At 42.4% G+C, this 26,399-nt stretch overlaps 1 protein-coding gene across 1 annotated transcript in view; it reads left to right on the forward strand.

Annotated features, from left to right (window-relative positions):
- MALRD1 (MAM and LDL receptor class A domain containing 1) overlaps window positions 1-26,399 on the forward strand; it is a 737,846-nt gene that overhangs the window by 501,811 nt on the left and 209,636 nt on the right. The window contains exon 30 of the mRNA XM_073629748.1: window positions 22,271-22,399. Coding sequence (XP_073485849.1) covers window positions 22,271-22,399 — 129 coding nt within the window. The remainder of the gene's footprint in view (window positions 1-22,270; window positions 22,400-26,399) is intronic.

Consider the following 26,399-nt stretch of genomic DNA (forward strand, 5'->3'; position numbering starts at 1 on the left):
CCAGACTTGTCCACAAGTTCCAGCTGCTCTTGAGTCACCAGCTCCAGTTCCGAGGCTTCTCTCTTCCACAATGGAACCCATGCAATTGGGACTAATCCGCTTAAGGTTGAGCTTGCCAGATTAGATCCACCAACTTCACTCTCAGATCTAATCCAGCTCACTATACAACTGGATCGTAGAATCTGAGAAAGGAAAGCGGAAACATCCAGCAATTCACGACCCACCCAGACTTGTCCACAAGTTCCAGCTGCTCCTGAGTCACCAGCTCCAGTTCCGAGGCTTCTCTCTTCCACAATGGAACCCATGCAATTGGGACTAATCCGCTCACCCCTCTTTCCTGAAGAAAAGCTTTGTCGCCAGCAGGACCTTCATTTTTACTGTGGTGTCGCTGGTCACTATTTGCAGAACTGCCCTGCAAGACCTCGTGAGTCTGTTTCTGCTCCTGTCACTTCCAGCAACTTTGTAAAGAGCAACTCAACTCTTCTCACATTACCTCTCTCTCTACAGCTACCTGGGAGGTGTATTCAGACCCAGTCAATAATCGATTCCGGAGCATGTAGCTGTTTTATGGACTGTACCTTTGCTAAGCAGCATCAAATACCATTACAAACTAAGGCACAACATCTGAAAATCCATCTGGCTGATGGTTCAAACCCAAGATCAGGCCCAATCATTCATGAAACTTGCCCATTATTAGCTGTAATACCTTTGGGCCATAAGGAGTACCTTGGACATTATTTAATTGCCTTTATTCCCTGTCATTTTGAGTATTCCATGGTTACAGGCACACAATCCTCAAATAAACTGGAAACTAGGGAAAGTGACATTTCCAACCACCTACTTCCTGCAGCACTGTCTACCTCGACCCCCCACAGACTTAATGGAATTACAACCAGAGACTTCAGCTTTGCATCATGTTTCATCTGTATATCATGACTTTTTGACAAGAAGAAGGCCAAGATTTTACCACCCCATCGGCCATACGATTGTCCAATTGAGCTGTTGCCAGGAGCCAAGATCCCATTTGGGCGTATATTTCCCTTGTCAGAACTTGAACTTGAGGCCTTGAGGCAATACATTGATGAGAACTTATAAAGGGGGTTTATTCGCTCATCCACTTCTCCTTGCAGGGACAGGTATATTCTTTGTGGAAAAGAAAGATCACACCCTGAGGCCCTGTGTTGATTATAGAGAACTGAACAAAATAACAGTCAAAACCAGGTGCCCTCTGCCCCTTGTCCGGAACTCTTTCAACAGTCTTTCAGAACAGCAAAAGTTTTTACAAAACTTGACCTGTGAGGAGCATATAATCTTGTCAGGATTCGGGAAGGGGATTTTGAATACTTAGTAATGCCTTTCGGACTGTGCAATGCCCCAGCTACTTTTCAAAATGTTGTTAACAATATCTTTAAACTTTCTTGATCTTTTTATGATCGTCTACCTTGATGATATCATATTTTCTCAATCCTTGGAAGAACACAGAGTACAGGTCAAAAAGGTTCTCAGTCGCCTCTGGGATCACCATTTGTATGCTAAAGCTGAAAAATGCGAGTTCGAGAAAGAAACAATCCAGTTCTAAGGACTGATCATCTCAACATCAGGCATTTCAATGGACCCACAGAAAGTTTGTGCCATTCTTAATTAGCCTACTCCAGCAGATCACAAGGGGGTCCAGAGATTCATTGGTTGACAATTTTTTACCGTAAATTTATCAGGAACTTTTCAGCCATTATCAGTCCCATTACCCATCTCACCAAACAGAATACTCAAATCCAGTGGACTCCAGCAGCACAACTGGTCTTCAACAAGTTAAAAGCTCTGTTCACCTCTGCACCGATTCTGCATTTTGGAATACGCAAGACCCTGGAACTCTTGCAGCGGTCCTTTTGGTGGCCTAGCTTAAGATCTGACTGTCAGGGCTATATAAAGGCCTGTGAAATATGTGTCCGAAACAAGGGTGACAAGACGAAAGCCTGGGGTCTACTAAGGCCTTTGCCCATTCCTAGCAAGCCATGGGAAATGATTAACATGGATTTCATTGTTGAACTCCCACTGTCTGAAAACTTCACAACAAATGATAGGTTATCCAAAATGTCACACTTTGTGCTGATGATTGGAACACCATCCGCAGTAGAAACTGCACAAGCATTTGTCAAGGTAATAGTAAGACTGCATGGGGTTCCACAAAGTATAACCTCTGATCGAGGGGTTCAGTTTACATCCAGTTTCTAGAGAGAACTTTGCAAGTCACTTAAAATCGAGACTTGGTTATCATTGGCATACCATCCCCAAACGAACGGCCAGACTGAGCGCACAAACCAGACCCTAGAACAATACCTTTGATGCTTCTCTTCCTTTACACAAGATAACTGGGCTTCACTCCTTCCTCTAGCGGAGTTCGCTTACAATAACTCTGTTTATTCTGCTACAGGTCAAACCCCATTTTTTGCAAATTTTGGGTTTAATCCATCTTTCTTACCTGATATAATCTCAGATGCACCTGTACTGGCAGTTCAGGAGAAAATGGAGCTTCTGCAAGCCAACAGCAAAATTCTACAACAGGACAGTAAGAGATTCTTTGATAAGAAAAGAAGGGGTGACCTGGGTCTCAAACCCGGGGAAAAGGTTTGGCTATCAACCATCAATTTGAAACTTGCTTGTCCTTCCAATAAACTTGGTTCCAAGAACAATGGCTCATTTCCTGTAAAAAGAAGAGTTAATCCGACAGCTTATGAACTTTCGCTACTAGAAATGTATAAAATCCATCCAGTTTTTCATGTGTGTCTATTAAAACAGATCCGTTTCCTGGCCGTAACCCGGGTCATCCAACACCAACCATAATTGATGATAAGGAAGAATATGAAATTTTGTCCATTGTGGACTGCAGAAAGTGGAGAGGTCTTACACAGTATCTAATAAAGTGGAAGGGTTATGGTCTGGAAGAGAACTCTTGGGAACTGGAAGGTGATGTTCATGCCCCAAGACTGGTAAGAAACCCCGAGAAGATGACCCAGTTGGGCAGCCAGAGGCTGCCCTGTGGGGGGGGGGGGGGGGCGATGTAAGGTGAACCAGAGTCCCAACAAAAGAAAAACAGTGCGAGCGAATGCTAATATTCGTGCGCGTGCACATTGTTCACGTGCTAATACTTCTTGGCAAAGATGTACTATTCCTGTTCAACGTGCTCGCATTCGTGCGTGCACTTGCACACACGCATGCGCACCTGCACATATGAATTAGCGTGTATACTTGGTGCCCAGCTGCCTATTTAAACTGGCTTGTCGCCATGAGCAGTTGCTTGTACCTGTATTACTGTGACCTGATCCATTAAACCTGCTTACCTGTTTATGACCCGGCTTTCTCCTGGACTCTGCCTTTGTTCCTGCATTAACCTTGTTCACCTGATCTCTTTGACCTCGGCCTGTTTACTGGACTTATTGTTGCCTGCTGACTCTCTACTGCGCTGCCCGGCTGTTACCTACCTTGGCCTGCTTCCTGGACTTGCTTTGTCTGCTGACTCGGTGCCTTGATACCCAGCGGCCACTGATTGCTATCTGCATATCAGCTCTGCTAACAAATCCTCACAAAGTAAACAAAATGCATAAAAGAAAAATATTTGGCTGGTGTTAGGCTGTAATGTAGATGAATGAGCTTTGAAGTTTTTACCAAAAGAGTAGTTGATGCTTAAAACTTGCAGCATAGATAGTGCATCTGTGGGCAGTGTCTAATATACCCGTGTACACGGGGTAGCACCTCACTCCAAGGCGTGCTCACCAATGCCTGGGACCAGGCAGTGGCTGCGGTTATGTGAAGAAAAAACATTATGGCAGTCCCCGATGCAGAGATGAGCCAGTTGTGTGCAGCAATAATGTACAGAGTTTCTCTGTAAGACGTTTTTTCCCATGTCACTCCACACTTGTAACTGAGCTTATGCCCACTCCAACAGTCCAGCGTACCTCTGTGACCTCACTCCCAGTGACAGAATGGGGTCCCGCCAGCACCATACAAGCTCATTAACCCTTTCTTCTCTCTACCCAATGATCAGGAGGCGCTGGATCTCCGTAACCCTTGTTTGCTTCCGGAGGAGTTGGGCAGCTAGGGAAGGAGTCAGAGCACCAACTCCTTCGCTACCGGAGGACCTGTCACCTACCCAGGCACCACGCTGCATTACTGTGTTATGTAAAACTATTAGTTTAGTTTTTTTACATTTTAGAATAGGGTGCCTCGAGATTGTGAAGAATTTTAAAGGGTGCCAAAAGGTTGAAAAACACTGCTTAAAACAGCACATGCTGTTTATTTTTAAATATAATAATTTTTTATATTAACTTAACTTTTTACAGCATGGCTCATCTACATTTATCTCTGTTCACTGAATAAGTCTGACTTTAAAAATGGCAGCTGCCTTCTAGATGCCACTTGTGCAGGCAAGTCACTCATTGATAAAATGTAGCACCTCCTTCAGTAAATTAAATGATCCTATTTGTGTCAGCATTGATTGCTGCTTGGAGGGATATTAGACTTTGATGTTTAATATTCTGCACACTTGATTTAATGCTGACCAGATCTGGAAAGTACAAGGTTCAGATTTCCTAGTGCTTGGCGATTCTGCGAGCATCACATCAACTGATGATGTTCAAAACACTTATGTGACAGAAGACACAAAGCCCAGAATGCAAAAATGCTCTAAATTGATTAGTAAGGCCACCCGGCATGTTTGTATTTGTGTCTGTAAGGCGTATAGCTTGACATGGCACATACACCCTGTTGTCTGGTATCTGCCGCCATCCATCATCTTCCTCTGAACTTGCCTTGACGTGACCTTGTCTTGACAAGGAAGCAACATCTTCAGACTGGCAAACAGAACTCAACTTTCTTCTAGGCAGAGATGTACAGTATCTATTACTTCATGCTGATAACCATCCCTTGTCCTCTGCATCAGTGATGTCAAAATAAAGGTTTAAAGATACATTCCAGTCCAACAAGGGAATAAAAAGGTCAGTTAATTAAATCATGATATTTCATTTATAAGTCGAATCTGATGGACTGGGTCACCTTTGACTTTCTTCTATCTCAATAGGGCTTCCAGGCATTTATCGTTCTCTTGCTCACTTCTACAACAAGCATGCTCATGTCCTTTTCCTTTTGTTGCGATATCTATAACATAAGATATCTAACTGGGAAAAAAGAGTTACAACATAACTGACACAAACATGCACAGAGATCTCATCATTAGAAATTAACACAATTTAGAATTTTATTTCCCCAAAATCTCAGTCAAAATTATGAGCAGTGGAAGCAGTGGAAAAGAAAAGTAAAACTGAAAAAAAAATTATGAGAATGAGTGCTGACATATAAAATAAATACCCAAAAAGTGGAAAATGTACAAATAAAAAGAACACAAAATTACCTAAGCTTCTCTAAATTTACCCCTCATAAATTCTTTCTGGAGGTTGGATAGAGTCGTATATGGTTTGGTAAAAAAAAATAAGATATCGTCTGCAAATGCGGCAAGCTTGTGCTCTGTTGATCCCACTATGATTTAAGAAATGTCTGGATTGGCCCTAATGCTTCCATCATTAAAGTGAACAACAAGAGGCATAGGGGGCATCCCTAACATGTCATGTTTGTGATAGGAAAGCCTGATGAAAAGGTATTGTTTACTTTTACTCAAGCCACAAGTCCATCATAAAGTGCAGAGAGGCAGGCCTGTATTTTGTTCCCTAACCCTAATCTATTCAGGATTGAGGACTTGAAAGTCCAATCAATCCTGTCAAAAGCTTTCTTGGCATCCAAAGACAGAATCAGACAGGGGATTTGATGTATTGCTACCCAATTAATAAGGGAGATAGCTTTTTGAAAATGATCTCTACTTTCTCTATCTGATATAAAACCTACTTGGTTTTTCTGTATTATTGCTGATGAAAGTATGTTTTAATTCTATCAGACAAAATCTTTGCAAGGATCTTAATATCTGGATCTACCAACGAGATTGGCCTATAGTTCTGGCACAATGTTAGGTGCTTTCCTTCTTTGGGCACAACAACCACATGGGCTGCCAAAGCAACTCTAGGGATGTGCTCTTTCTGTGCCAAGGAATTAAAATGCAAAATCGTGTAAGGTAAGAGGATATCTGTTTGAGCTTGGTTGGAATGTTCCAGGAACTCCAATCCCTGAGGCTGCAAAGGTTAAGCGTAGATACTTCTAGCTTTAACCACTGTGGTTTCTTTGCGTTCTCTGGGAGAAAGGGAACAAACTTGGACAGAACAATCTCATGTTACGAGAGGCACGTTAGCTTAGTTGCAGTGTTCCTCAGATAGTACTATTTTTTTTTCAGCCTATTTTTATTTTAATACAGTTACTTATATAGTACCAACAATTTACACAGCACCTTACATATATATTGTACATTCACATCAGTCCCTGCCCTCAAGGAGCTTACAATCTAAGGTCCCTATCTCAAATTCATACATACACATCCTAGGTCCAATTTAAACAGGAGCCATTTAACCTACCAGCATGTCTTTGGTATGTGGGAGGAAACCCGAATAACCAGAGGAAACCCATGCAATTAAACCCCATCATACCTTTCCAGAATCATTTTACAGTAAAATTATTGCTATTGTAATTCTAAAATGGGACTAATTCATCAAGCTGTGATTTGTGATTCTGCATGCTAAAAGTGGCAAACCGGGTGCTATTATCACTTGTTATATTGATTCATTTATCAAAGAGGGAAAAGTTTTATGTATCCTGAAAGCAAGACATTTCTCCCTTACAATTCTCTGAAGACTAAATTCAGGAGTAACTACTGTTTTAGCTTTCCACCTACTAGAAGCAGGTAAAAGCAGATAGTTACTGGACCACCGGCAGTGCTCCTGACATATTATGGATGCACTGCAGGAAAGAACAAATTAAAGGGAGAGGCACTGATATCATGCACTCAGTAGGCTTTGACACCATCTAATAATGGAGCTTACCAAAGATTGATTCCAAGGAGGGAAGGGACGAGGGAATGCTGATTAATAAGTATAACTGGGTGGGTGGGCTATAAGCAGGCATTGTTAATTACTCATGAATGGAAAAATTGACAGTATCTTTTTAACAGTAAAAATGATTTAATTAAAAACATGTTCATGTTTTCATACTTTATTTTGTCCTGCGGTACACCCATAATATGCAGGAGCAGGGCCGCTGATAAGGCAGTACAACTGGTCCTGTTATACTGGGCACATCAGCTAAACAGGGGGGCCCGGACAGCTTTATTGTTCATTTCTGCCTAAGTGAATAAAGTGATTTTATTAGACCCCCACCCCTACTTACTTACCATGGCTTAAATTACTTCCCAGGGCATCACATCAACAGGTGGGAGCAGAGGAGGTTTTTTTTCATTTTTGAGGCGTGGGTGGATAAAGTCAGTAATGCTGTTCCGCTGCACATTGGAGGGGATAATGGCGAGGGTTGGGGGACCCCATCAGGAAGGCTGTATGGGGCCCCATAATTTCTAACAGCAGCCCTGTGTAGGAGCACTGCTGGACTGGGGAGAAACTCTATATCTGCTGGCTCTGTATTTACAACCCCAATTGCAGAAAAGTTGGGACGCTGTGGAAAATCTACATAAAAACAGAATGCAATGATTTGCAAATCTCATAAACCAAAATTTTATTCACAATAGAAAATAGATAACATTTGAAATGTTTAAACTGAGAAAATGTACCATATTAAGAAAAACATAAGGTAATTTTTAAATTGATATCAGCAACACGTCTCAGAAAAGTGGGGACAGGGCAACAAAAAGCTGGCAAAGTAAGTGGTACTAACAAGGAAGAGCTGGAAGAACATTTAGCAACCGGTCAGTACCATGATTGTAAAAAGCTGCCTCTAAAAATTGGCAAACAATTTCTCAACGTAAAACTGTGAAGACTTTGAATATATCGCCATCTATAGTACATAATATCATCAAAGATTCAGAGAATCTGGAGACATCTCTATGCCGAAACACAATATTGGATGCCTATGATCTTAGGGCCCTCAGATGGCACTGCATTAACCACTTCAGCTCCGGAAGGTTTTACCCACTTCCTGACCAGGCCATTTTTTTGCGATACGGCATTGGGTTGCTTTAATTGACAATTGCGCGGTCGTGCGATACTTCACCCAAAAAAAAAAAATGAATGTCCTTTTTTTCCCCACAAATAGAGCTTTCTTTTAGTGGTATTTGATCACCTCTGCAGTTTTTGATTTTTCGCAATAACCAAAAAAAGACGGATTATTTTGAAAAAAACCCTATTTTTTACTTTCTGCTATAAAATATTCTCAATAAAAAAATGTAAATATTCAAATTTCTTCATCAATTTAGGCCAATTTTTGTTAATAAAAATCCCAAAAAGCGTATAAATTTATTGGTTTGCGCAAAAGTTATAGCGTCTATAAATTATGGGATAGCTTTAGGGACTTTTTATTTTTTTTATGTTTTTACTAGTAATGGCAATGATCAGTGGTTTTTAGTGGGACTGCAACATTGTGGGGGACAAATCTGACACTTAGTGACACTTTTTGGGGACCAGTGACACCAATACAGTGATCAGTGCTAGAAAAAAAGTGTTTTCTTACTATGTGGGGGACGGATGCACTAGAGGAAGAGAGTTATAATTATATCGGTGAAGGTGTCCCTGTAACGTGCCAAATCCAAATTAACTAGACAGAAGGAGGGTATCCCCTAAGTGGACTTTTAAGGCACTAACATAATTTGTAGAAAAAGCATATTTTATTAAACGCAATAAGCACGATAAAAATAAAATATATTGGAATGGTTACAATTCCTGTGTACAAAGTACAAAATCACCACAATGATTTACTGTAAAATTCTCGTAATTCATCCAACGCTTTTCAGAGTATCTATGTCTCCTTCTTCAGGGTGTTTATAAGAAGGTCAGTCATACAGCTATAATGTAGTAATAACAAGAAGTCATATACAGAGTATGAAAAAGTGTACAGTGAGCAACATTATTTATAACATGTATATTACAATAACAATGAATATTGTGTAGACTCACATATTTTGTGGCGATATCATAGGCAAAACATTCCAATAAAGCTATTTAAAAACAAACAGTATGAGTGGAAGTGTGTCTCCAAGAATCTGCCTGTTGGGGTAGCTGGTCTTCACAGCATATTTTAGTATACCATCAAATTAAAATTGAGTGCAGCTGGGCTAGCATGAGAGGCTTGGGACAGATGACAACACTGTTGTGGAAGAGAGACATCTGTGTTCCTGATTAGAAGGAATCACAGATGTCTTTCTTTATGTCTGACAAAAGGACGATCTGCCTTGTTTACATAAACATACAAAAATTCGCCCGTGGGACTTTAAATGAAGTGTCCATGGTGATCACAGAAAAATAACAAGAGTATAAAGATGACAAAATTTATTGTAATAAATAACATCCAGTACAAGTCATGAACATCGGTGACACATGCATAAAGAGCAGCAGCATGATAAATTGGTCCTAAAAACATAGCCATCATGACATAACATCAAAATATAAAAAGTGTAAACAGTACAGATATACATGCTACATCTCTAACCCGACGCGTTTCGCGAGCTCTCCTCGCATCATCAGGGGCTGATGTGTATATCTGATGTCTGTAATAAACAGATAAAGAGTATATTGGAGTATAGGTTATGGTAGGACAACAACATGAAGCCAGAATAAGTAATCCAATACCCACTTGTCAGGCGTGGAACCCCGAGGGGGTGGCCCCCAGGTGGGGGGCAGCGGGGATACATCTCCCCCGGGAGCTGAGGGGGAGGAGACCACGAAAAGGACGCCCAGGATCAGGCAAAAGGCTGGCACGGCAGTTGAAAAAGAAGAGAAGGATGAACCCGACTGTCACCCAAGATGGTTGCAAAGTGTATTCACTATAATGAAATAAATAGCAAAATGTATATGTATCTAAGGTAATGGCGATAACCATATATAAGGAAATTGGCAATAGTATACTGAAATATGAAGAATACAGGGTGTTCAGCAGAGCAAGAGGAAACAGAAAAACGAAAAACAAAAGCAGAGGAGTGGTGAGAAATTGGTGAACCCAAGTGTTACCCATGGGCCTAGCAGGGCTACTCCAAATTGTTGTTTACATAGGCAGACTGTCTTTCTTTCTCTCCAGCGAGCGATCGCGGGTGGATTACAGCTGCCAGACTCACTGATTGGCTCCTGCTGTGTCCAAGCGTGTGCGCATCCCAGAGCCGTGCACGAGAATCGCGTAAAGGTACATGATTTTGCGCTTAAGGTCCGCCCTGCCACAGTAAATGTACATGGGGCAGTCCTTAAGTGGTTAAAGACAGGAATAATTCTGTGATGGACATCACCGCATGGGCTCAGGAATACTTCTGCTGGAGCTTGTTCTGTTGAAAAACCATAGATTACTGGATCATCAGATGAAAGTACAGAAAATAAAACCTAAAAAAAAGAAAATGAGTGCAGCCATCACATATAAGAAATGGTAAACTGTAATAAAATACATGTTTACTTTGGGTTTACTACCACTTCAAGGAATAGTAGAGATAAGTAAGGAGTGGGACAGAGTATGCAGAAGTCTGTAAAAAGTAAGTAAGATGTGTGAGGAGCAGTATTTTCTCTGGGTGTGAGATCATTAGCAGAATAGCCAAGTGGCTTTTCAGACAGGAAGTGTATTGTGGTGTGGAGTCAAGGGACACTGAGCTGTGTAGTAGTTACCTCCTGCAGCAAAATGAGAAAGTAATGGAGCAAGGCTGTACAGTTAGATTCCAGGAGTAAGCAGCTGTTGGCGTGGGATGACCCAACAGGATGGCAGTGGGGACAGATCATAAAATGAGCAATGGGTCCAAAGGAAAGCAGTGCTTGCAGATGTGACACATGACTGTTTGGATATGGTAGGAAGTTGGGATTCGTGCGGATTCGTAGACGGGTGCATGCCTATTGGAGAAAAATTCAGAACTGGAGAAAGAATTAACCTGAGAGAAAACAAAAGGGACACATAGGTTTAATACTCCATATACTATGTACATTATTGGAACCATACTAACGTTTCTAGATTGTAAGCTCTAACGAGCAGGGCCCTCTGATCCCTCCTGTATTGATTTGTATTGTAAGTGTACTGTCTGCCTTCATGTTGTAAAGCGCCGTGCAAATTGTTGGCACTATATAAATCCTGTACAATAATAACATATAATTGATGTGCATGATGTTTAGTATTGATGGAGTTATGGCGTTATTGTGCAGTTTATTGTTTCTCTCTACAAAGACTACAAAAGTCAACAAGAGATACAATCTTTAGTTGGCCTTTGCTGTATTCTGATTTATCTCAGTAGGACACTTGCCTGCCATACCAGCAGACACAAGAAGGAAAGATCTAAACATCTTTATATGAAATGTCCTCATGAAAATGCAGAACATAAAGCTTGTAAAACTGTGAAAACCACATGAAGAAATTCTCCAAGTTATCCCAAACTGTGTAGGTATTAAAAATATGTTATAGCTTTCCTTTTTTATAATGGCAGAGCTTTAGCATATGCCTTATAAAGCCAGAATATTCTGAACGTGTGAAGACTAAGCAACAATGTCCTACAAGAATATTCTTCGTAATATTCTACTTGTTTGTCTTCTTAAGTTTTTTCAGCAAAGGTGTTTTTACCATGTACATTATTGAACCAGACCACCATCTATTCTCCCTTGGGTCGTTAATCCATGGAAGTGTAGAAGAACAAGACTAATAGTAATGAAATCTTTGGGGGCACTGATCTAATAAGAGGCAGAGAGAGGAACATGCGGTGAGAAGCAGCCATTAGGAACCGTCTGACAAGAGTAGCTCCGGGGAGCAGAGGAAGCACAGAGCAAAGAAGGAAGAGATAAGGATTCATCAGTGTACAAGCACAACAAAAGAAAATGTTCACTGAAAAAGATGCTACACAGGAGGACTCTGAATATCCTTATATTGTATGTACAGTATATTTTGTATGTACGTGGTTAATTAAGCATACACATTGATGGGGACTGTGGCCAGTAAGAGCTATATTACTATATACTATATTTTAAAGTGGTTATAAATGCAAAAAGCTTTTTTTTTTTTTTTTTTTTTTTTCAAAAGTTTCTCCCCCAGTGCCCCCCTCAAACACTCACCTGAGCCTGATCTCGATCCAGCACTGTGCCCATCTGCAGCAGCTCTTCTCCCACCTCTCTCTTCTCACAGGAGACTCAGCAGCAGTAGAAGCCATTGGTTCTTGCTGCTGTCAATCAAACTCATTTTCCCCAGAGCTTAGTTAATGTGATGAATCTTCACTTTGTAAAGAATATCCAATCAGGTGCAAGGAAAATAAAAAAAACATATTTTTTGTTTGTTTGCACATTGGGTGATGGAAATCAGCAGGGCTTTATTGCATTCACTAAGCTCTGGGGAAAATTAGTGCAACTGCACTTGCAAAGTGCACAGACTATTTGCCTTTAGTAAATCCACCAACCTTGTCTCTATATTGGTGGAGAAGCTAATTTGGGTCTTTGTTGGAAAGGAAGAATGTTTAATGTGATTATATATGTAAAAGAACACAGTATAATTCTTAGAATCAACATTATTCAAGGATTCATGTTTTACTTGTTGGAGCTCCCAACATTTGAGCTTAGATCTTTAAATTCACCAGTGTGTTGGACCATCCTGTAGCTCACCTCATAGGGCTAAGCAGTAGTCTCCGATTTGACCACTAGAATTCTCCCTGCTTGCTTGATGGTGGAGCGAGCGGCCGCATAGACACACCGCTCCGGCTCCTAACTGCCATCCTACAAGTATCCTGCGTCTCCTCACCAACGGTCTCTAATTGTTCCCCACGGCTGTGGGCACCCGACAGGCTGGCAACCATGGTGAAATACGGGCCAGCTTGGGCCACATCCACGTCGGACCGGCTGGCGGGCTTCCGGAGGCAAGATGGCGCCGGGACACAGGCTCCTCAGACAGATGCACTGCAGACATGCTCTCCTGCTGACCTGAGCTCTGCTAGTGGAGTGAGTGCCTCTATTTCAGCCATATTCCAGCAACTCCATAACTCCCATCCAGCACAGGACTTCCAACATTTTGCTGATAATGACTCAGAGGAAGCTTCTCCCTCTGCTAAACCAACCTTAGCCTCCATTATGCTAGTAATACAAGATTGCAAAGCCTCACTCACTTCCCAAATAGCCTCTATAAGAATGGACTTTTCTCTCCTGAAACAAGACGTCCAAAATCTCTGTGACAAGGCTGGGGACATGGAAGAACGCATTAGTTCCATAGAAGATAATGTGCATCCCCTTTCTGTTAAAGTGCATGATCATACTTGGGAAATGGCGGCCCTCCGCACTAAAGTTGATGATTTGGAAAATCGTTCCAGACGGAACAACCTTCGCTTTGTAGGATTCCCTGAACATGCAGAGGGCACACACCCTGAAAAATTTCTTTACTCCTGGTTAAGGGACATTTTTGGCACTGATGCACCCTCGTTCTCCTATGTGATTGAAAGGGCACACCGTACCCCTCCACGTCCTCCCCCAGAAGGGGCACCTCCACGCTCCATTATAGCACGTATTCTCAATTTTCAAGACAAGGTGGCTATCCTGTGCATTGCAAGAGAAAAAGGCCCTCTTAAATACAATGGCAATAATATTTCAATCTATCCTGACTTCTCAGCTGAAGTTCAACGCCAGCGTGTTCCTTCTCAGCAGTGAAGAATCGGCTACGTGAAGAGGGTCTGAAATACGCCATGCTTTTTCCCGCCAAGCTCCGTATCATCCATGATGGTAAAGCTCAATTCTACACCAGTCCTAAAGAAGCCATGGCTTGGCTGAATGACCGCTATGGACCCACAGACAGAAGAAGAGGTAACAAATAGCAAGCCCATTGACTCCTTGATGCCTTCCATCTTGTAGTAGCACTACAATCCCTTATTTACAACGTGCCTGACCCATATTGGATGGTCGTTCACCTTTATTACTTGGACTATAAGTCCCAAGATAACATTTGACTTTGCCCCTTTTATATTTCTTTTTTCTTTCCCTTTGAAAGACCTACTGCTTTTCTCTACCACGTAGAAGAACTACCCACTGTCTGAACTTCTACACATTTGCTGAGATGACTATCCTGGATCGGGGCACATACAATTTTTTCTTTTTTTTTTTCGGTTGGGAGCCACACCGGAACCCACAGTACCCCCTCACCGGTTTGTGGCGCGGCCACGGAATAGTTGAACCCTCGATAATGTTCCCCTTTTTTTGCTTATGGGGTAAGAGGGATTTTCTCAGATTTAGGGATCCAAGGCTCGCTAATTTGGGGATGGCCGAGCGGGGTGGGGGATACGGGTTTTCAAGCAATGTTCTGTTCGGGTTCATTTTTTTCCTTTTTTCTCTTTTTTTGTTTTTTCCTTTTTTCAAAAAAAAATGTTTTTCTTTAATTGCTGCTCAGGGCAGCTTATTGGTATTCTCTGGCTTATCGATCAATGGTGTATACCTCTGTAAAAGATATTTACAATGCAATATGGATGTAATTGAGTGGGGGTGGAGTGACACGGCCTGTGAGGTATTAGAGGTGAAAGTATTTACATATATATGTGATTATGGTATAGAATCTGTTTTAAAATGACCAGGTCACTGAAAATAGTGTCATGGAACACTAGAGGTATGAATGCACCTCAAAAAAGATCTTTGGTCTTTTCAGTCCTAAAAAAATACAGTCCTCACATCATTTGCCTCCAGGAAACCCACCTGACTGATACTAGGGTGAGGGCCCTTAAGCGTCCATGGCTGGCTCAATGTTATCATGCCACCCATACAAATTACTCTAGGGGGGTTTCTATTTTATTGGCTAAATCCCTTCCAGCTGAAATTATACAAGTTAAGACAGACCCAAATGGGAGATTTGTTATACTCTCCTTACAAATTTCTTCTGTGACACTCACTCTGGTAAACATTTACATTCCTCCCCCATTTTCGGTGGAAATGCTGATCAAATTGTCACTTCACTTGTTAAACAGACCCCCAGGGCCTTTACTCTATATGGGTGATTTTAATGCAGTACTGGATCCAGCCATGGACCGCTTGGGGGGTGGGGGTAGATCTTTTCCCTCCCTTCTGGATTGGATACAGGTTCATGACCTTACAGAACTTTGGCGATGGAAACACCCAGACGATAAACAGTTTTCATGTCACTCGGAATCTTTCCGCACCATGTCTAGGATTGATATGGTCTTTGCCCCTGCGGACACTCTTCCCCTTGTCTCTGCGGTTACATACTTGCCCAGAGGGGTTGCGAATCATGCTCCTCTCTCTGTGGACCTCGACATCCTTCCAGGCTCAGGTCCGGCCATTTGGCGGCTAAATTCTTACTGGCTGGAGGATGAGATGGTGCAAGAGACCTGTAGGAGGGGTATTGTGGAATACTGGAGAGACAATGTTGGAACGGCGGACCCCTCTACAGACTGGGGGGCCTTTAAAGCCACATTGAGGGGCACTTTCATGTCCATCACTGGGGGTTTGAGAAAAAATAATCAACAATTTACTGCAGAACTAGAGACCGCTATGGTGCGGGCAGAATCTAGCTACGCCACTGACCCGTCCACTGACAAGAGAGAGATATGGTTACAGAGGCGTAGGGAATATGAGATTCGTTTACTAGATCTCACACAAAAATGACTACTACACACCACACAGAAAGCATTTGAACACGGTAACAAAGCTGGACATCTCCTGGCATATCTAACGCGACCTGACCGACCTCCTGTATCTATTCCATGTATCCAGACCATACAGGGCCAAGTTAGTGATGTTCCTGGGGATATTATGGAAGCTTTTCTTAACTTTTACAAAGACCTTTATACCTCTAGGGCTGAATACACTGAAACTCAGCTAGACGATTACCTCGCTGACATATCCCTCCCCTCCCTGTCTTCTGAGAGGAGGGATGAGTTGGAGGCTCCCATATCGGTGGAAGAGATTGCTGCAGCCATTTCACAAATGCCAGCCCATAAAACTCCCGGGTTGGATGGTTACCCCACCGAATGGTACACACAGTTTAGGGAGTTGCTATGCCCACATCTATTGCGTACATATAACAAAGCTTTAGGCACTGGGGTCCTTCCCCCCACTATGCGGGAGGCCTTGATCGTACTTCTGCTGAAACCCAGAAAGGATCCACTTAAATGTGAATCATACCGACCAATATCCCTCATAAATGTGGACGTTAAGATACTGGCTAAAGTGCTTGCAAATCGTTTAAATAAGGTGGTCACCACTCTGGTTAATAGTGACCAGGGGGGCTTCATACCAGGAAGATCCACCAGAATGAATATTCATAGATTATTTCACAATCTGCAATATTCACATGATTGCCCCCCAACGTGGGCCATAGTATCCTTAGATACTTGCAAATCATTTGACAGTGTGGAATGGCCGTATCTTTTTCGGGTGTTGCAGTTGTATGGTTTTGCCCACCTGTGGTGGCATGGATAAGACTCCTTTATGCCTCCCCCCAGGCCAGGGTTCGAGTTAATTCCTCAGTCATTGAGACATTCCCCATTACTAGGGGTACAAGGCAGGGTTGCCCGCTGTCCCCGCTCCTTTTTGCCCTAGCCATGGAGCCACTAGCGGCACGTATTCGTTCCTCTTCATCTATTAAAGGACTTCTTATCCACTATAGATGAGCGAATTTCGCTCTATGCTGACGATACACTGGTGTATCTGGCAGATACCAACGGGTCACTTCAGTCCTTGCTGGCCGAAATTAATATATTCGGGGATTTCGGATGAACTGGGATAAATCAAGTCTTTTCCCCTTGGATACGGCAGTGGTTTCCCAGTTTCCTCCGGATTCTAAACTACAAGTGGTGTCCTCTTTCTGATATCTCGGGGTCCTGGTACAATCGCCCTTATCCACTTACATTACTAATAATTTAGAATCCTTATTGAGTCGCTTACAGGAGCAAACTAAACAATGGATGGATCTGCCCCTTGACCTTATGGGAAGAGCGAATCTCCTCAAAATGGTTTACCTCCCGAAATTGCTATATGTTCTGGCTAATTCCCCATGTGCAATCCCTAAATCTATTTTTAATCGTATTGACACGATATGTGTGACGTTCCTGTGGAGGGGGGGATCCCCCAGAGTGGCACTTGAGACACTAAGGCTGCCATCTCACATGGCCGGCCTGGCATTTCCAAATTTTTTTCTTTAATACTTAGCGTCACAACTGGTGCATATACATAACTGGTTACATCCAGCCTTGTCAAATGCATGTACTACTACTAATGGTGCCATTGCGACTTCCATGGAAACTCTCCACAATATCATTTATAGGGGCAGAGTCCCAAATCGACCAGGTACTTCCATGCTGGCAACTACACTCTCAATCTTTCAACACATAGTCAAAAAAATTTCCCGGCATACTTGGTCAGTATCCCCGAACAATCCTCTGTGGTTTAACCCTACTCTACTAAACTCCTTGCCCGACACTAAACATTGGTACTCCAAAGGGGTAAAGTATTTATGCCATCTATACAACGACCAAGGCTTTAAAACTTTTCAACAACTGAGACTTGACTTTGACTTACCACGCTCCTACCTGTTCCACTATTATCAGCTTAGACATGCTATCCATGCTCAGTTTGGCTCCCTAAATGACCCCACAGACTTGCCCCCACTGGAAAGACTGCTGAGACAACCTGATCCTAATAAACTTGTCTCTGCCTACTATGCTGCCCTAATGACAGATTTTAACCCCAGATTCAGTAAAGCGCAGAAAAAATGGGCAGACATGGACATTTCACTTACGGAGGATGACTGGACTGAATTTAGTGACACATATAAAAATACTGTTATCTCATCTAAGGACCAGGTTATACAGATCAAGATTTTCCACCAATCTCATCTTATCCCAGCTAGGCTGTGTAAGATGGGGTTGAAGCCCACTGCTGGATGTTTCCGGGGATGTGGGGGAGATGCTGATTTCCTACATTGCTTCTGGACTTGTCCGGTGGTTCAGGACTTTTGGAGGGAGGTGGGTTCTTTCATTTCCTCTGCTCTAGGACTCCCCAATATCATTCACCCTAAGAATGGCCTACTGGGGGTCTTTGGTGATTTACAGATACCAACACAGGCTAAGAGACTACTACGTATCCTTTATTTTTATGTTAGAAAGACTATACTGCTATCCTGGAAAGGTATACAAACACCTTTGAAATCTTTATGGCTAAAATGAATTAATGACGTCATACCGTTGTATAGATTTACCTTTGAGCTCAGGAAATGAAAAAAAATGTTCCACAAAATATAGGACAGGTGGCTGGCTAGCCCCATGACCCTCTCTATATAATGTGTGCTCAATCTATACCACTCACAGGTCGTGTCAGGAAATGTACCATATATGTGAATTACTTTAACTCCTATGCATCAATAACTGATTATGTATATACTTATGTAATCAACCTCAGATCGACTTACCATTAGTTATCTGTTTGTTTTTCTCCTCCCCCCCACATATAGGCAATATACTTGACAGGGTATACCAATGCTTAACTTTGATTTATTTAGTGACTGTTTGTTGTGCTTGTTTTTTTTTTTTTTTGTACAACTGGTTTGTATTAAAATCAATAAAAAATATCTTAAAAAAAAAAAGAATTCTCCCTGTTTATGTTAGCAGTATATCAATAGGGGAATTGGGAGAAGTTGGTGAAGGTTGTTTGTGGTGAAGCACAGAGAGCAGACAGAAAAGACAGGTGTTCCTAATTTAGGCTCTCATGGAAATGCAAGAGCCTCACCAGCAGAGACCATGTAGTAAACCCGACTATGGCTTTCTCTTTGATGGAATGCCAGAAATCTCCTAGCCTTCTGTGGGCCAGAGCAGGGTAATTAGAGAACTGATTGTTAAGAACTGGCGTAGGCAGAGGATGTAGCTTTATGCAACTAATCCAAAACGTAAACTAAGGTATGCTGTGCTCTTTATGTATTTATGAAGAGTTCCCTGCATGACAAGTTAAGCTTTACTGTACAAATCCTTGTTTGGTAAAGCAAGAAAAAGAAAAACATGGAGTCAGTCTCCTTCTTGCCATTTAAGGGGGATGGCCCATATCTGGGGAACCTTGTATTGAATATGGATCATTAATAGATGGTAGTGCCCTGGTGAGTTGTGTTGGCCAGTGTGTTGGCAGGGTTGTGTCCCCTATCATAACTATGTATTCAGTAGCCCAACGGCCTTAAGGCTGGGTAGTTGTGGGACCCCTGAGGACCCAGGTTTCAATCACAGAAGATGAGATTCTATTAGCTATGTGTATCTAGTGGACCTGGGATTCCCTGTTAAGCCTATTGGTCATTTTGAGTAGCCAGCTCTTGGGATGAAGGTATCCTCTAACAATGATATCCCTGTACATAGGCCCCCAGTACTGGCTTATCAACTTAAGGGGTGCTACAATTGGTTAATACCTGTGATGCATTGGAAAAGTATTCCTTTAAAACTGCTCTAGTACCAGCAGGTGTTGTCTGTAATGCATATGTTTGGTTTGGCTTCCAGCAGACTAGTGGAATAATGGGGAGGGGGTGAAGAGGTGAGTATATGAAGGAGGTGGGTGCAACATTAAAGTAATCCTCTTGTTTTGCCTTGCATAGGCAAAATGAGGGTTCACTTTAAAGGACAACATCAAGTCTCTTTACTGAATCCTAAATCTTTGAGTATGAAATGCCTACTTTTGGCTCAGATCACCCTGCCCGCAATGACAAGGTTTGTCATAAACAATCCTTAATGTAGCAGACAGGCCCTTGAGGTTATAAAAACCTGAGATTTGATGTGGATGATTGGCTTTCTCCCAAACAATGCATCCAAAATCACAAATGCAGACACAGCAATGTAGCTATTTGTAAGGGGGTTTTATTACTGACTTATGTTTTGTCTGTATCTTTTCTTTAAACTCAGCGAACAAATCCAGTTGACTTTCACAGTCACCACAAAGGTCACCCAAGTAATGGGCTTATTATTGGTGCAGCCATCCCAACGTTGTTCATTTCATTTCACCTTCAGGTTGTTGAATTACGTCTAAATAGTTGAAGTTGGCTTGACTTGCTCTCTATCTGATGAACAGAGAGAAGATACCTTCTAACATCCAGTGTCTTAATCATCGCCTGACATCTGCCTGACCTTGTATTCTAAGTGAACACTGCAGAAAACTACACTTCCTGTGTACAAAATGTGCAACTCAAAATCCAATAAAAGTTATTTAAGAGAAAAATTGCAACCTTTAAAAAAAAAAAATATATATATTGGCATGTTATATACACTTAAATATTGTATTTTTAATTGGAAATGGAGGAATGCCCTTGTTGAAGGGTTACAACACCGAATACTGTATATATTAGTGGTGCAGGTTATTGAATCACTTATTTGCTGACTCTACTGATTGAAAACCCTATGTCAGGAGTATTGAATTAAAACTAACGGAGTTGTGATCAGTAAAATTTTCTTTTGAATCGCATTTTTGTGTGATGACTCAGATCCTTCACATCACAGCCCTCTCCTTTTATATCACAATCCTGTCCTTGCATAAGTGTCCTCAGTTCCCCGTACATCACAGTCCCCCAGGTCACATCACAGTTTCCCCTTTTCAGTAGTGTTCTCAGGCACCCTTCAGAGTAGTGTTCTTAACCCCTTCTTCACATTACACACCCTCTTTATTCACAGCAATGCCCTCATTGCCATTTCAAATCATTACCACCCACACACACACAGTTGTGTCCTCTACCCCTTCACATCAACCCCCCACATTACAGCCCTCTGCTCACTTTATATCAACCCCCCCCCCCCATAGCACTGCCCCCATCATAACCCTCCCACAGCACTGCCCCCCCCCTTTAAATCACTCCTCCACAGCATTGCCCCCTTCAAATTACCTCCCTATAGAACTTCTACTCTTCACATCACCCCCCGGTAGTGTTCTCTACCCCCTTCACATCAACCTTCCCACAGCACTGCCTCTCCTTCACATTTACCCCAACAGCATTGCCCTCTTTACAACCCCCGCCCCACAGCACTGCCCCCCTCCACATCACAGCTTTCGCCCACAGCTCTGTCCTCCTTCTGGTATGCCCTCTTCCCCTTCACATCACCCTACTCCCAATTCTTCAAAGCTATGTCCTTTGCTCCTCTTCAGTCTCCTACCTTACACAGAGCAGAAAGCAGGAGGCAGGACAATTCTGGACCAAGGGCTGTAAGCACAGCAGTAATGAATAGAGGGCAGGAGAGGGATCTGCCAGGGTTAATATTTCATATTAACCAGCTAGTGATTGGTTGCTAGGACTGCCCTGCATCCTAGCAACCAATTACCTGCTGGTTAACTTGAAGAGTTAACCCTGGCAGCTCCCCCTCCTGCCCTCTATCCAGGAGATATGTAGATCATTTAAACTTAACACAACTCTGCCCCCAGGTACATCACGAACCTAGTCTCAAAATACCACCCAAATTGTTCTCTTTGTTCCTCCCAAGACCTCCTGCTCTATAACTATAACTCCTTTGTCCCTTCCTCCCATGCTCAACTCTAGGACTTCTCCTATCCTCCTATCCCTACCCCAATATGTCTGACTATCTCCTATCCTGTCCACTTTAGGACAATCCCTGAAAACCGTTCTCTTTAGACAAGCCTATCCTCCCTCCACTTAACAACTGTTTTTTTATTTTCTCCATCAGCTCATCCTCCACAGTTGTATCTTTTTGTATCACTCGACCCTCCCTTTTAGATTGTAAGCTCTAATGAGCGGGGTCCTCTGATTCCTCCTGTATTGGATTGTGTTGTAACTGTACTGTCTGCCATCATGTTGTAAAGCGCTGCGCAAACTGTTGGTGCTATATAAATCCTTCATTATAATAATAATCAGCACGTTCCAATTGCGTTTTGTGGAAAAGTTTAAAAAGAAAAGTCAATCAGTTGAATTTAGCGATTTCATAATCTCCTTATTTAAACCAAGCACCTGTTTTGTAATTATACTGAAGTTCTACTTTAAAAAAGGCAGATGTTGTTTCTCTTAAGTATCCCTGAACTAGATAATAAAGGAAAGAGTACTTTCTAAAGAGTAATTAGAGAAACAAAACGGGACATAAAAGAAAGTGTGGAAAGGAGTGGTAAACGGATGACAGCATGTTAATAGGCGCATTGTGTTACTGAACTTAAATCAACAAATGAAATGGAGCATGCATTGATTCAGTTATGTATTGATTTCAACGTCTTGTTGGTTGCAGTTGGAGAAGTGCCCGGAATATGCCCAGAAGACACAGATTTCATATGCAAAAACAAGAAGTGCATTGAATTCCACCTGGTGTGTGACTACAAGTCGGACTGTGAAGATTACTCTGATGAAGCTGACTGCAGTATGTATACATTCTTGCCTTTCTTATTGCCTTATTGCTTAATGTTTTATTAAGAAGAATGTATAGTCTTTTCGATTTTTTAAAATAAAAAAAACAAAAGAAATAGGCTTAATGTAAGTTATGGAGTTAAAGAATAGCTGCACTTTAAGTATAGTTTTTTTTATATACCTGTAATTCCTTCGCCAGAAAATCCCACTTTAGTCCTTTATGGTACTTACCTATTATTAGTACTTAAAAGGTTTTTCCTATTGGACCTGTTGGCCCTGCTGGCTGCTGCTGGAGCCAAAAATCCACCACTTCAGATTTCCCTCCAGTTGGTGCTTCTTTTCTATTCATTTCTGTGGAGAGGTTACCCGTGCATAATAGATGGCTGTAAATAGGACCTCTGTTGGAAATCATGGGGCCCCATACAGCTGACGGGGCCCCCTTTGACCCTGTCCCCGACCCCACCCATAGACCCACCCCTCCCCTGACCCCTTGAAACAAAGTGAAGATTAGTTTTCAAGTAATATATATCTTTCTCCAGCCTGTTATTAGGTCCACCATTTACTTCTATGGAGCAGTGGATGTGAACAGACTTGTGTCTGTCTTCACGCCTATCTCCAATCCAATCTGCAAAAAAAAAATGAGGAGGATCCATTCCCCTCCCTCTGGGCAGTCAAGTGTAAATGTGCCAGAAACCATGAATGAGACTGAGACAGAAGTACAGTTAAATCACACTTGTTTAATAACAATAGAAAAGGTAAACAGAGTAAACGTAGTCAAAATATAGCCAGAGATCAGGAACCGGAACAGATAGTCAGACAAAACGTCAAGGAGCCAGAGATGAGTGTAGTAGAACAGCAAGCAGGATCTGGAGCCAGAAGGAATGTCAGCCAAGCAAGTCTTTAACAGGAACACAGGAGAGCGTCTCTAGAGATGAGACCAAGGTGAAGGCAGAGATCATCTGGACTGGACAGCTTAAGTAGGCAGGACTGACAAGCAAGATATCAACAACAGGTTAGTTACTGTGGAGAGACAGCTGAGCGGCCAGATTTGAGAAGGAAGGGCTGAGCCCAGCCCTGACAAAATGGACAGATGGTCTGTTTACATCTGACTGCCCACAGTGCAGAGTGGGCTATGTCCCTGTCCACTCTACATAAGCAGAGCAGACACAGACCTGTCATCTCCCCGCACCACTCTGCTCAGTGGGGGATTAGCGGGTAGATCCGTGCTGAGCAAGTGGAATCCATTATAATGGAGTCTGTGAGAGGATTCTATACAGATTTTCACCCCTGTGTGCAGCCATGCATTCCGGCTCCTGCTCTGCTGCTCCCTGTCAGTCGCCTGTTGCCTCACATCAGTCACTCGGCCCCGGGGGACGGGAGATGAGCAGAGATCACTCCACCAGGGAAGGCAGTGGGCAGCAGCAGCTGGCCAGGATTAAATGAAAAGCACAGCAACATGCAGAGGGGATTTGAATATATATGCCCCTGAAAATGAAATAATAGTCACTCCTTTGCTCTCACCTCCTGGGCCCCCCTGTTGATCTGACGGGACCCTGGAAAATGTAATTAAACAAATAGGAGTGGGTGGGGGTGTAATTTAGAAACCCATATTTTTTTATTTTGCACATATGAACTGTAAAATTGACTGTATATAAACTGTTGAGCTGATGGGGCTGGGCCCGGAACGGCAGGACTGGCTGTACTGCCTTATCAGTGGCCCTGACTGTATATGGGACACGCAATAGATGGCCTTTCCATAGGAATAAATAGAGATTCTTCTGTGCATACACAGAAGAGGAAGAGCGTAGCAGTAGCATCAGCTGCATGACTCTCAGTGGGCCAAACAGTAAAGATCGCCAAGGGGCAACTACTGCTCAGTACATGGCTTGGATGGGCTTGCCGGGCTTAGATGTTGGAGGAAGGTGTATCATTTAAAGGCCATCTCACAGAAAGAGATAAGCAGCCAGAAAGACATTATACTAACATTTACCATTTTTATAGTCTTACCTTCCTGTTCTTGTTATAGCAGTTGTGCATGGTGTTCAGATATGACTGTGCAGCCTAAGAGCCTATGTACACAGGTGTACAATTTGCTACATTAAAAAAGAAGTTTAGGATTTTTTTTTTTTAATTATTATACTTACCTAGGTGGATGCGGCATCGGTCTGATGCTGCATCTGCTCCCCCACTGGCTCTAACACTGAGAACTGAACGATCAAAGACGGCTGATCACTCCATTCTCAGAGCTTCGTGACCAGAGAGCGGGTGACTGTCAGTCTCTCTGCCCCCTCCACGCTCACTGGAGCGTCAGGCTTTGGAGAGGGTTAGAGCGTCTGGCTCAGGCTCTCAGTGTCTCGCTGAGAGGCTGAGCTAAGTGCCGGTCTAGGCATCTGTGTGGATCCCGACCATATGATCATTATATTTGTCCAGCCTGGACCGGCTCTGTGACGTGAGCCGACAGCGGGCTTCAGAATCAACTGCACTCCTGTGAACCACAGGAGAAGTACAGCTAAACAGGCTTTGCTTGTACTTCTCCTTTAGGATCTGTAATTTATATGCAGCAGTATTGTATGCTGTGGGCCCAATCACACTGCTCTGTTTTGGTCAGCAGTGTTTAGCTGTGTAAACCAAAGCTAGAAAAATGTATGTTTATGGTATTGTGTTTTGACCATATTTTATGCTGTATGCATGTATACGTTTGTGCTAACATTTCCATGCAGACAGCATACAATGTAATGAACCCTATAGGGTTGATTTACTAAAGGCAAAAAAGCTGTGCACTCTGCAAGTGCAGTTGCTTGAGAGCTTAGTAAATGAGGGGAAGCTCTGCTGACTTCCACCAGTCAATCACGTGCGTTTTTTTTCTTTTTTATTTGACTTGCACGTGATTGAGTATTCTTTGTAAAGTGAAGCTTTACCACATTTCCTAGCACTTGCAGAATGCAACTGTACTTGCAAAGTGCACAGTCTGTTTGCCTTTAGTAAATCAACCCCGTTGTGCCATCAGCTCCGCTCAGGGCTGACATGTAAAAAACAAAGTGTAATCAGTGGGCGCCTCTGGTGCTATTTACACATTGTTTACAGGTCGGCTGTGAATGGGTCATTCATGTTATAGTGGTACAGGCGCAGAATTACTTCAGCTTTCAGCCTTTTAGAATGACTAAAGACTGACTAAAAACTGTATAAATTACTCATTTAGGGCTGATATCCGGCCTTTATCCGGCCCTTGAGGCACTATTCAATCCACTGACACCAACAAGGGGGCACTATTCCTCCCCCTGACACCAAAGGTGGGGCAGAATTCCTTCCTTTGACATCAGTGATGGGGCACTATTCCTCCCACTAACACCAAAGATGGGGCAGAATTCCTTCCATTGACACCAGTGATGGGGCACTATTCCTCCCACTAACACCAAAGATAGGGAATTGTTTACTCCCACTGAACAGGCAAGACATTTTCTACTCCCACTGGTCCTATTCCGGCCCCCCTAAAGTCTGAAGGAGAAGCCCTTTGTTTAGAAAGTTTGAAGACCCCTGTTCTATGCTAATCAAGTATAATCAACATTTTGGTAAAACAGGAAATGTATTTAGGCTGCTCTTGTAGATGTGGTTTCAAAAATGATATGTGTATAAGATTTATCTATTGTTACCAAAAGTTTTGTTTTTATTAACAAGATCATTGTCAGGTACCTGAGAAGTGATGAAACCTATGCAAATGCATCTTGCATGCACACACTGTACTTGGCATGCATTTCAGAGGCTTCCCGTTGACAATAATTGAATTAAAAATGGGTATAGAACAAGCTACATTAAAAAAAATAATAATCTAATCTGAAAGAAAAAAGAATATGCCACTTGTATACCCTGCCCTGTCAGAATCCATTGATACTAACAATAGTGCAACGAGCTTGGAAACATATTTAAACGCGATACATAAATGCCCGTAATATGGACTCTAAAGGATAGTAAAATGTTTCATTTGGTGATAATCTTCTATGAGTTTTTTTTCTATG

This window comes from Aquarana catesbeiana, linkage group LG05, assembly GCF_042186555.1.
Source record: "Aquarana catesbeiana isolate 2022-GZ linkage group LG05, ASM4218655v1, whole genome shotgun sequence".
NCBI lineage: Eukaryota > Metazoa > Chordata > Amphibia > Anura > Ranidae > Aquarana > Aquarana catesbeiana.